Raw genomic sequence first — 12563 nt, forward strand, 5'->3', positions numbered from 1 at the left:
TTAAAAACATGCGATGTGTCCTTTAAATTCAGTCTTGAGTTCTCGTCAGTGCAACTCCTTTGAAACTGCTTAACAGAATTTCATGAAACTTTGTAGTTATATAGTAAGGACTTGCTGTGTAGATGTGCATTATTCACAGGAAATTCTTATTAAATTTTTTTCTGGGAGTTATGAACTTAGAAGTTAATGGCCTCCGTCAGTCCAGGACTGTTCTTGTCAGTGCAACTCCTCTGAGACCTGGCGCTAAACTGTGCAACATGAAACTTTGTAGTTAATAAGGGCACACTGAGTAGATTGATGTGCATATTTTCCCAGTAAGTTTTATATGGGAGTTACAATGTATATAATGCCCTTTGGACTTAGAAGTTTGGCCAGAATAATAAATATACTACTGAAACAGTTTGTCAGCAAACTGTTGAATGGAATATCATGTAATTTTGTAATTAATAAGAACACACTTTGTAGATGTGCTTATATTCACAGGAATTCTAAATATTTGATTTTTTCCCCTGGGAGTTATGCCCCTTTGGAACAATTAGAAGTTAGGCCAAAATATACATTTTTACATAATTTGCATTTTTAAACAATATATTTCATATAACTTGAGAAGTGCCATTTAGAGTTAGAGCGTGAAAGTAGTACAATATAGCAAACTCACTGAGGCATAAGAATATGTTGTATTTTATGCACAGCAATGCCATTCAATGTGTGTGAATCGTCATTTATTGTGGAGGCGTGGGGTATGTGAACTTTCTCCCTTTTTTAGAGTAAACTCAAGCGACCTAGCTATTGCAATTGGTTGTCGTGCGTCATGTGTTAACAATTGAACATTTTTAACTTCTTCTTAATAACTACCAGTCCAATTCTTTTCAAATTTGGTATGAAGCATCATTGGGACAATGGGGACATAAATTGTAAATTTCATGACTCCAGCATCCCAAGGGCCCTAGGGGTGGGGCAAAAATTGACCAATTTTCAAAAATCTTCTTCTCAAGAACCACACATATGTAAGAAAAACTAAATACATAGTGATGTAGAGCAGGAAGGTCTCTACCAAAATTGTAAATTTCATGATCCCGGGTTAGGGGTTCTGACCCCAGTGTGGGGCCAAACATGTTATATAGTGTTTATGTGTAAAACACTTAAATAACATCTTCTTTAGTGCTATTAATACTAAATTGAAAATGAATAGATATTTAGAAAGAACAGATAGTCCTTTACCAAAATTGTAAATTTGATTATTCCAGGGGTTTTGGTATCAGGGTGGGGCCAAAATGGTCAGTTATTAAATGTGTGAACAATAGACATTTTTAACTTCTTCTTGATAACTATCATTCCAATTCTTATCAAATTTGGTATGAATCATCATTGGGACAAGGGGGACATAAATTGTAAATTTCAGGACTCCAGCACCCCTGAGACCCTAGAGGCGGGGCAAAAACTGCCCAAAATTGACAAATTTTCAAAAATCTTCTTCTCAAGAACCACACACATGTAATAAAAACTAAATGCATGTTGATGTAGAGCAGGAAGGCCTCTACCAAAATTGTAAATTTCATGATCCCGGGGTAGGGGTTCTGACCCCAGGGCGGGGCCAAACTTGTTATATAGTGTTTATGTGTAAATTTAAGCACTTAAATGACATCTTCTTTAGTGCTATTGATACTAAATTGAAAATGAATAGATATTTAGAAAGAACAGATAGTCCTTTACCAAAATTGTAAATTTGATTATTCCAGGGGTAGGGGTTTTGGTATCAGGGTCGGTCCAAAATGGTCAGTTATTGAATGTGTGAACAATAGACATTTTTAACATTTTCTTGACAACAATCATTCCAATTCTTTTCAAATTTGGTATGAAACATATTTGGAACAAAGGGAATATAAATTGTAAATTTCAGGATTCCTGCACCCCTGGGGCCTTAGGGGTGGGGCAAAAATGACCAATTTTCAAAAATTTTCTTAAGAACCACACACATTGTAAGAAAAAATAAATGCTTGGTGATGTAGAGCAGGAAGGCCTCTACCACAATTGTAAATTTCATGATCCCGGGGTAGGGGTTGGGCCAAACTTGTTATATAGTGTTTATGTGTAAAACACTTATATAACATTTTCTTTAGTGCTTTTGATACTAAATTGAAACTAAATGGATATAGAGCAGGTTGTCTTTTACCAAAATTGAAAATTTGATTGTCCTCAGAGTAAGGGTTTTGACCCCAGGGTGGGGCTAAACTTAGTATACAGTATTTATATAAGTTTGCTGATACTGTATAAAATCTAAATGCATACTTAGGAAAAGCAGAAAAGGATGTACAAAAAATGGTGAATTTCACAACCCAGGGTTATATGACTTTAAGATGAGTCCAAATTAGTCATATATTTTGATGTTTTAATGTTAATGCATCTATTATTTAAAGCCTTTCATCCGTGTATGCACTTTTGAAGGCAGTGAAGTTTTAGAACACATCTTGTTTTATGTACTGTTGCTGAACATTAGAATTTAGCTTAGATATTCAGAACAGGAAATTTTTCTAGATTTCATAGCCCATGGAAGTTAGTGATACTTTTTCACTAGTATTCAGGTGACTGATAAGGCCTGTGGGCCTCTTGTCTTTCATTAAACTAGTATTCATTAGAGTTTGATATTATGAAACAGATACATGTATGTACATACAATTATCAAAAATTTAGAATTTAAAATCAGCCTGATTTAATGTTGATACTCCTGTTTAATTGTTTTGCAGCAGATTAGAGGTATTTCAATTGCTTATTTCTAAGGAATATTGTACTGCAGTGTATCTGAGGAATTGTTATCTCTAAATGATGGTGCATCTGTGATGCTTATTATAATCATTCATGATTCGGATGCTGCAGGTGACCGATAAATTTCCGGATGAGTGATTTGAGCTCTGACCTAGCTATATCTTGACCTGTATTTAATACATGAGTGCAAACACTATCTGAATCTGATCTATATATAGACATCTGACCTACATGTAGCTGTCTTTTATGGATCTGACCTATAAAAAGACGTCTGACCAGTGCCTTTTGAGTGCAAATGTTATTTGAATCTGACTGCTAGCTATCTTTTTAGGATGAGTGACATTTAAGATAGCTCGATCATTGCGCTAAATTTTATTTAATGGCTCGTTAAATTAAAACACTTCTTATGAAGTATACATATGATTTCACTATCAAAAAGTTAAACATGCTCTTAGCTTTTGTATTTTATATGAATTTTTTTGTGATTTATCCCGGAATGATAAAAAAAGGTACTTTGTTTACAAATAAGATACTCTCAGAGTTCTAATTTCACTGTGATTTGATGCATAATATGAATATCTAAGAAAACATATGCCTAAAGGACTCAGACAGACGTTCTAAATTTTAAAATGAAAAAATATTTTTGAAAATGTTATTTGCTAATATTTTTTAAATCTATGGATAAAATCTTCAAAAAACGTCATTGGAAAAAAGATAAATGAGAAATATGTTTTTAAAAGAAATTGAAATGAAATAGTCAAAATTCAGAAATATTAGGAATTTTCTAATTTGAACCATTTAGCCCGATCGGAATTATAAGAAATTAGTCATAGAGAACTAAGTCCAGCTAGCTTTCCCAAACTCAGTCACCTCTTTCAGCTCAAAGTATACTTTAAGCATACTTGACTTATAACTCAGGAGAAAGCATAACTGAAGTAGAACTAACTAATACTTGAAGTATACTTGAGTTATGCTTGAAGTATACTTGAGTTATGCTTGAAGTATACTTTTTGTAGCCAAGCATAACTGTTATGCTTAAAGTATAAGTGAAGTATACGTATACCTTTTTTATAAGTCAAGTATACTTTCTATATGTAATTTCCGTAAGGGATTGTAATCAGAAAACTACATTCCCTTAAAAGTGATGTAAAATAGTTTACAAATTAAACGCCTTTATAAGGGAAACTAATATTTCTTTATGAACATACAGTGCCTGCATAATACATGCAATTATCAATTTTGATCGGGATTGGTACTTTTTTCTCCAGTTGGAAAATAGTGATTATATCTAAAATTTGGACATTTTGTTTCAATTTCTTTTTATAATATATTTCTTTGATATATCTCTTTTCTATTTAACATGTTTATTGAAGATTTTATCCATAGATTTAAAAAAAATATATTAAGAAATGACGTTTCCTATTTTCATAAATATCTTTTTCTAAAATATTAGAACGTTTATATCTGAATCTGTTATGCATATTTTATTAGATATTTATATCATCATGCAACAAATCATAGCAAAATTTGGATTCAAAAATCTTTTATTTGCAAAAAAAACCCACCTTTTTTATCATTCCAGGAAAATCACAAAAAAATTCATATAAAATAATTGAGAGCTAAATTGTATCACTCTTTCGATGGTGAAATCATACTTCATAAGAGGTGTTTTAATGAGCCATATAAAATCATAGTGTAATGCGCTAAGTTGTAAAATCTTATTGATTAGGTGGGCGGGTGGGTTAACGGTTAAGATATCAAGGTTGCAGGGAATATAGAATACGGTCGGTTATAGAAAACATTATGCTGTTTTGACTTCTTAAGATATTAATGCATGTTGGGGATATTTAGGTTGCTCCTATAAACTGAAAATATGTACAAGAGGCACATTTGAGAGGAGTGGTGTAATTGTTAGCTCAGTAGCTATGATTATTGTTTTGAATTGTAGGACTTTGACAGGAAAAGTCCCGACTCATTTGAAGGGGCATCCATGACCTTCCACAAGAAGGACAAAACATGTCTTGTGTGTGGAGACAAGGCACTGGGATACAACTTTAATGCTGTGTCGTGTGAGTCCTGCAAGGCTTTCTTCAGGCGGAATGCCCATAAGGTAGTGTCCCTGCTAGTCACCTGTCTGTAACCATGGTAATATGTATATATACACACACACTGTATACAAGCAACTTTGAATTCGCTCCAGGTTTTTTCGTGTTTTTAGACTGGTCTGTTGATATTATGTGAAAGCTACGACTTATTTTCACTAAAGTGCTAATTTCATAAGTATTACCTTAAACAAAAACAGTGAAGATTAAACTATATACAAAAGCAAAGCTGTATATACTGTAATTCTGATCATGATGGACTACAGTTAGGTGGAATGGGTGTCAACCTCATACTAAGTCACAATGGATGTAATGATCCCTAACATTCTGCTTTGTGTTGTGTAGTAGTAGTTGATTTAGAGTTGATTTGCTTTCTGGTGGAATTGGAATTACCATTCACTTTGTAATAGAACAGTTCTATGTTGTGAAATTGCCTATTTTTATCATTAGATGGGACCTATTATGTTATAGCGCTGTCCATGCGTCTGTCTGTCTTGATGGCTGTCCGTCTGTCCTGGGTCATGTTTTCTGGACTTTTTTCCTTAACGGATGCATATACAACTTTGAAATTTGGTCACAATATCTCCCTTAAGAATTGTAAGAGTGAGTTTGCATTTCAGCTAGATTGGTCCATCCTTGGCCTACTTTAGGGCTATAAGTTGGTCAAACAATTTTTCAGAATTTTTTTCATTACAGATACAGATTTGCCCTGACATTTACACATAAGTTTCCTTTCAGAGGAATATGAGTTCAGTTTGCATTTCAGCTGGATTGGTCTGTCCATCCGTTACCTACATACGTAGGACTAAAAGTAGCTAGGTCAAACAGTTTTCCGAGCTTTTTTTTCATTATGGATGCAGATATTGCCCTGAAATTTAGTCGAAGGCTTTGACCTCTTGGAGAAATACAAATTCAGTTTGCAATTCAGGTGACTTGGGCGTCTTGCTTATTAATCTTCCTTACGTGGGAAAAAATAGTGCGCTCATAATTCGTTTCATGTATATTACATAGGGCATTTTTATAAAAGAAACTATGGATGAAAATTGTTTTAGAAGGGATATACTTTATGATTAATGGTTTTGCCATTCCAACAAATAACAGCTATTGACCGAATATTTATTTTTTGATGTAGGCCTGACCCTCTCATAAAAGTTTGATGTCGCCGTCTTTTTGAAATAACATGTAACAACGATCAATGAAAATAATATTTTAATGCAGCGTTATTAGAATGTTTATAAGTTTACAATGAAAAGTAGAAGTACGTGTTTGGGCGCATGTGTATTTGGATTTTATTCACGTGGTTTCTCTGAGGGCGAGAGGAAATCCTGAGGCATTTAGTAAAGCCCCTTTCACACATTCATGAATGAGACGCCGGATTATCAATCTGTGATGGTCCATGACAATCCGCCATCACCGTGTACAAACTGTGTAAGCATTTGGCTTCGTCCAGGACAATGTGGCTTGGCCAAGCCAAACCGTGAAAAAAAAATTAAACATGTTTAATTTTTATCCCAGATCGTCCCAGAAGAAAATCCTCCATATTAATACGTGTAAGTACCGTGTACCACCGTGTATCAACCGAGAGGTCCGTGTATCAACCGAGAAGTCCGTGTAGCCACTAACCACTGAAGTAACCGTGTAAAGTCCGGGGGTCATCCGTATACGAAACTTTTCTGCTGAAGAACACGAATGTCTACAGTCTGTACATGGATTGTTCCCGGTAACTACACGGACAGACATAATAAACACGGAAGAAAGACCGTGATAATCAGTGTATCTCTGTGAAGCAACTGTGGACGGACCGGCAGAATCCGTAATCTTCCGTACTGTCTGTGATCGTGCCTGCACCGACCGGGAATTTTCCCCAGGACATACGGGTAGCTACTGTGCTTATCCGTAGAGAAACCGGCGTTTTCCTTGTCTGCATCGTGATAAGACCGTGTTGACACTGGCATTACCTCGGATCACCCCAGATGACTAGAATTTCGCATCCGGCGTCGACCGGCTCCTGATCCGTGAATGTGTGAAAGGTGCTTAGGTAAAGCTATTGAGATTTATTACATTCAATATGGCTCCAAAGAAAAGAGACTGTGCTTGTGAATGCGTGGTTACTGCAGCATGTCGAGGTACTGTCGATTAGACCTGTCCAGTAGGCGGTCGATTCCTTGATGATGATTATATAGTGTGGACATCTCTGTTTTCTTATTGTAATTCTTGAGGAGTTATTGATCGAGTTGACATTTTTATGGCTGGTAACTTGTATTATATGTCAGTGGGGGCAATATCATTTTAATTTTGCTATAAAAGAAATTCTAAATAAATACAAAATAACAAATTACACGCTTTATTTCATGCATCGATATGCATATAAACACAGAAAATGTCATCCAAGGGGGACAGTATCAAAAGTAGTTCGGACCGGAAGTGCTTTATCAAACGGGCATGGGATAAAGCTAATGCTTTATCTCACTTGCAATATACACCACACTTATGAGATAAATATGCATAAGGTAGGACTCGAGCTTATCAAACTGGTACTATGTTTACACCTCTGTCACACTGGAGTCATAAAAAAGACACTTAGGTCACTATAATGATTGACCTCAGTATAGCTCTAGTCAACCATAATAGGAACATACCACTTGTTTTCAAGGGCAATGAAGTAATAATTAAAGCGTGATATTGCAATATCAGATGCACATCCTATGTATCAATGCAAACTTGAATAGCAAAAAAAATTCATTATGACCTTCATGATAGAGTGAAATTGATAACGCCTTTGAAGTATTCAATATCATTTTATAGGTGAAAGTTTATCTAAACCAAACTATGTTGATGAGTTCTGTATTAGCATACAAGTCTCAGGATGTTTTAATGGAATTAGATGTAGTATAAATAAATTCAGAACTTTGTCATATTGAGATAATATATAGTTTTCCTAACTTTGTAGTTTTTAGCCAGAGGCACACGTGAGCTGATCTGATCTAGTTCGACATGTCTATAATATGTTGCCTCAGGTGTCCATTTCAACTTCTCAATTTTATAAACACACTGCATGGTACAAAGTTTCCCTGGGTGAAGGGAATTCAGGTTGCTCAAGTGATTAGGGTTACCTTGTTAGAAAATGATTTATTTGATAAAAAATAATTTACATCAGTATCGACATGGACTGTTGGTAAAAAAGTTATTGTTGGAATGGGGTTTTTTTAAACTGAAAACTGGGATATACAAACATTTAATAATCGTTACTCAGATTTTCAGCATACAATCACTGAAATTTAATTACAAGTTATTAATAGCCATGGAAAATGGTAAAAATCAGTTTCAAAAGACTCCACTTGGCAAGCCATGCCCATTTTTACCAACATCAGTGCTATTTAGTGTGTCCAATGAAAACAAAACAGAGATTCTTGGGGTCGTAAAAAAAGTGAAGTGGAAAGGAAATTTCCAATCAGTAGTGGGTGTTCACTATTGATTTTTATAAATTCATGTACTTAGAAATTAAAGTAGAAATGTTGGTAAATTGAAAGAGAAGTACGCGTTGTGTCAAGATTTTACTTGGCAGCAGGTGTACGTGGCTGAGATTCAGACTTGAACATTGACATTTACAAAGTGTTCATCAAATCTGAAGTTATGTGAAATTGATCAGATGAAACTCTTCTTTTTTTTTCTAGTTTTTAAATTCAATACACATTTGCTTTGGAAAGCATGGAGCACGCGTTTGCTATTTTCATAATAAAGTTGCAGCCGATGCTGCATGGTATATGTAAGATTGAGAGGTTATAGGCAACTGTGTGCTTTCATCTGAAACAACATATACTTCAAATTTGTCAATGAGGGAATTCAGAATTGACATTAACTTTATGACCATCCTGTGAACTTAGAATATGTGGTATGTTAAAACTGATATCTGTTTTAAATTTTTGAGAGAAAAATAATCTGGGTTAAATACTAAATGATGATCTACCAGTTTGTTCATGATGACTTCTAAAAGGGGGGCCTATGGTTTTTAGCTCACCTGAACCGAAGGTTCAAGTGAGCTTTTCTGATCGCTTTTTGTCCGTCGTCTGTCTGTCTGTTAAACTTTTTCACATTTTCGACTTCTTCTCCAGAACCACTGGGCCAATTTCAACCAAACATAGCCAAAAGCATTGGGTGAAGGGCTTTCAAGTTTGTTCAAATGAAGGGCCATGTCCCTTTCAAAGGGGAGATAATCACAAAAATGCAAAAATAGGGTGGGGTCATTTAAAAATCTTCTCAAGAACCACTGGGCCAGAAAAGCTTAAATTTACCTGAAAGCTTCCTGACATATTGCAGATTAAAGTTTGTTCAAATCATGGCCCCCCCATGGTAGGATGGGGCCACAAGGGGGGATCAAAGTTTTACATACAAATATATAGGGAAAAACTTTAAAAATCTTCTTCTCAAGAACCACTAAGCTAGAAAAGCTGAGATTTACATGAAAGCTTCCTGACATAATGCAGATTCAAGTTTGTTCAAATCATGGGCCCCGGGGGTTGGATGAGGCCACAATAGGGGATCAAAGTTTTACATAGAAATACAGTGAAACTTCTCCAAACCGGCCCCTCAGAAAACCGGTTCTCCCTGAATATCGGCCGATTTTCAAAGACCCGGCAGAAATCTTAACATTTCCTTACAAAGAAAGTCTTACAAAACCGGCCACCCCTGAAAACCGGACATCGGCCACTTTTTAAAGTACATTTGTTAACAAACATGTGTAATTTACCCTTAACATACTGGCCACTTTTTGAAGACAATAAAATTTTGGCCTGAGGTTGATCAAGATTGTCCAGGTGTGCAAATTGACTGACAGACCCACCAGGTGAGAAATTATCCACCGAAGGTGTGAAAAACACTAGTGGCCTCTTTAATTTCTATTGTTTACCTGTGCTGTCAAGTGTGTTAATTGACACCTAGCTAATCCAAGAGACCCTTCCAAATTCTGTACAAAATGTAAAAAACAGTTAGGAACATATTGAATGAATACAGTATCAAACGCCATATTGTTTCACCATACTACATGTATCGTATGGATATAAGCGGTATTTGATAAAGAACAAACCCATGACTGTTAATGATAATTATTAAAAGATAGATTAATTTTCTTGGTCTCCATAGGCTTAAAATTCCAAAAAATATTAAAATTACAATTTCATATTTACTACTGTACTTTTTAAAAACGTCAAAACAAAATTGTTAATGACATAAGCGATAAATGTAAACAGAATATTCATAGGTAAGAGGAATTCCAATAATAGGTCTCTGTGTTTTCTTTATGTATCCTGTTATAGATGTTCAGTTTAAAATTTGATGATTTCAGCGAGAATATTTCTTGTAATTCATAATTACCATTAGGTACAAGCGGACTAATTTAATCTCCACTGATAATTGTTCATAGATCACCAGATCAAATTCAACAGTACCTACTTTGTGAATATTGAGATAAAACATCTATATTGCTAAATTCTCGGTATACCGGTCATCCCTCAAAACCGGCCGTTTTTTCCGGTCCGAGAGCCGGCCGATTTAGAGAAGTTTCACTGTATATAGGAAAAATCTTTAAAAATTGATCAAAGTTTTGCACACAAATATATAGGGAAAAACTTTAAAAATCTTCTTCTCAAGAACCACTGAGCCAGAAAAGCTGAGATTTACATGAAAGCCTCCTGACATAATGCAGATTCAAGTTTGTTCAAATCATGGGCCCCGGGGATTGGATGGGGCCACAATAGGGGATCAAAGTTTTACATACAAATATATAGGAAAAATCTTTAAAAATCTTCTTCTCAAGAACCACTGAGCCAGAAAAGCTGATTTTTACATGAAAACTTTCTGACATAGTGCAGATTCAAGTTTGTTCAAATCATGGTCCCCGGGGGTAGGATGGGGCCACAAGGGGGATCAAAGTTTTACATACAAATATATAGTTAAAATCTTTTTCTCAATAACCACTTAGTCAGAAAAGCTGTTATTTACAAGAAAACTTTCTGACATAGTGCAGATTCAAGTTTGTTCAAATCATGGCCCCCGGGGGGTAGGATGGGGCCACAAGTGGGGGGGGGGGTGTCAAAGTTTTACATTCAAATATAGGAAAAAGCTTTAAAAATCTTCTTCTCAAGAACCATGGGGCCAAAGAAGTTGACATTTACATGAAAGCTTTCTGACATAGTGTAGATTCATTAGTTTGCAAAGGGTAGCTTGGGCCATAATAGGGACTAAGGTTTTACATGCAAATATATACAGAAAGTCTTCAGATATGGGCCAAGGTGACTCAGGTGAGCGATGTGGCCCATGGGCCTCTTGTTTTTAGCTTACCTTAGCTGAAAGCTCAAGTGAGCTTTTCTGATCACGTATTGGCCGTCGTCTGTCCGTCAGAATTGTCTGTAAACTTTTTACATTTTCAACTTCTTCTCCTGAGAACCACAGGGCCAATTTCAACCAAACTTGGCAAAAAACATCCTTGGGTGAAAGGGATACAAGTTTTTTCTAATCAAGGGTCATGCCCCTTCAAAGGGGAGATAATTACCAAAATGGAAAAATAATATGGGGGTCATTTAAAAAAAAAATTCATAAGAACCACTGAGCCAGAAGAAATGAAATTTACACAAAAGCTTCCTGACAGTGCAGATTCGAATTTGTTAAAATCATGACTTCTGGGGGTAGAATGGGGCCACAATAGGGGATCAAAAATTTTGAATACAAATATATCATAGGGAAAATCTTTTAAAATCTTCTTCTCAAGAACCACTGGGTTAGGAAAGTACAAATATAAATGAAAATTCCGGACATAGTGCAGATTCAGGTTTATAAAAATCATGCCCCCAGGTTGGGGCCACAATAGGATCGATCAAAGTTTTACATGCGAATATATAGGGAAATCTTCAAATATGGGCCAAGGTGACTCAGGTAAGCGATGTGGCCCATGGACCTCTTATATACTACAAAGTGGAGGCCCATGGTTTTTATCTAGCTTTGTACAAATTTGAATGGGGTCAAGGTTTTATTTTCCACTTTAGTGATTCTTATTTAGCTTTGGCTTAGGTGAGCAAATTTCTGATTGAAATTCGTCATCATTGTTGTCTTTCTAAAACTTTTCTTATTTTCACCTTCTTCTATGGAACCACTAGGCTAATTACAAACAAACTTGGTACATAGTATCCTTGGCTGAAGGGGATTCAAGTTTCTTCAAATGAAAAGCCATGCCACTTTCAAAAGGGATATGGTGAAGAAAATATGAACATTTGGTGGGTGTCTTTAATAAAGTTCTTCTCATGACAAAAACCACTGCACCAGAAATGCCAATATTTACAAGAAAGCTTGCAATTGGTTATATAGTTTAGGTTCAAGTTTGTTCAAACTGTGACAGCTTTCATCAATAATGGGGCCACAGGTCCTAGGGGTGCAGAGTTCTACTACATGAGAATGTATAGGGGGAAATCATTTTAAAAATCCTTTCTTGAATCACTAGGCCAATCTTATCCAAACTATGCCCTCTACCAAGATTGTAAATTTCATGATGTCAGAGGTAGGAATTTTGGTTCCAGGGTGGGGCCAAAATTGTAAATTTCATGATCCCAGAGGTAGGAATTTTGGTTCCAGGATATAGGGCCAAAATGGTCACATGATTAAATGTCTTTACTAAAGTAGTGTATTCACAGCCCCAGGGAAAACAGAAAG

The 12563-nt window shown here is 35.6% G+C and overlaps 1 protein-coding gene across 5 annotated transcripts in view; it reads left to right on the forward strand.

Annotated features, from left to right (window-relative positions):
- Positions 1-12563, forward strand: part of LOC125681421 (nuclear receptor subfamily 1 group I member 3-like) — a 124292-nt gene that overhangs the window by 89523 nt on the left and 22206 nt on the right. For 4 of the 5 annotated variants that reach the window (XM_056155340.1, XM_056155342.1, XM_056155339.1 and 1 more), the window contains one exon: positions 4712-4873. In XM_056155340.1, coding sequence (XP_056011315.1) covers positions 4712-4873 — 162 coding nt within the window. Of the gene's footprint in view, positions 1-4711; positions 4874-12563 lie in introns of those variants that run through there. The other variant, XM_056155344.1, reaches the window with a different exon arrangement.

This window comes from Ostrea edulis, chromosome 2 (assembly GCF_947568905.1).
Source record: "Ostrea edulis chromosome 2, xbOstEdul1.1, whole genome shotgun sequence".
NCBI lineage: Eukaryota > Metazoa > Mollusca > Bivalvia > Ostreida > Ostreidae > Ostrea > Ostrea edulis.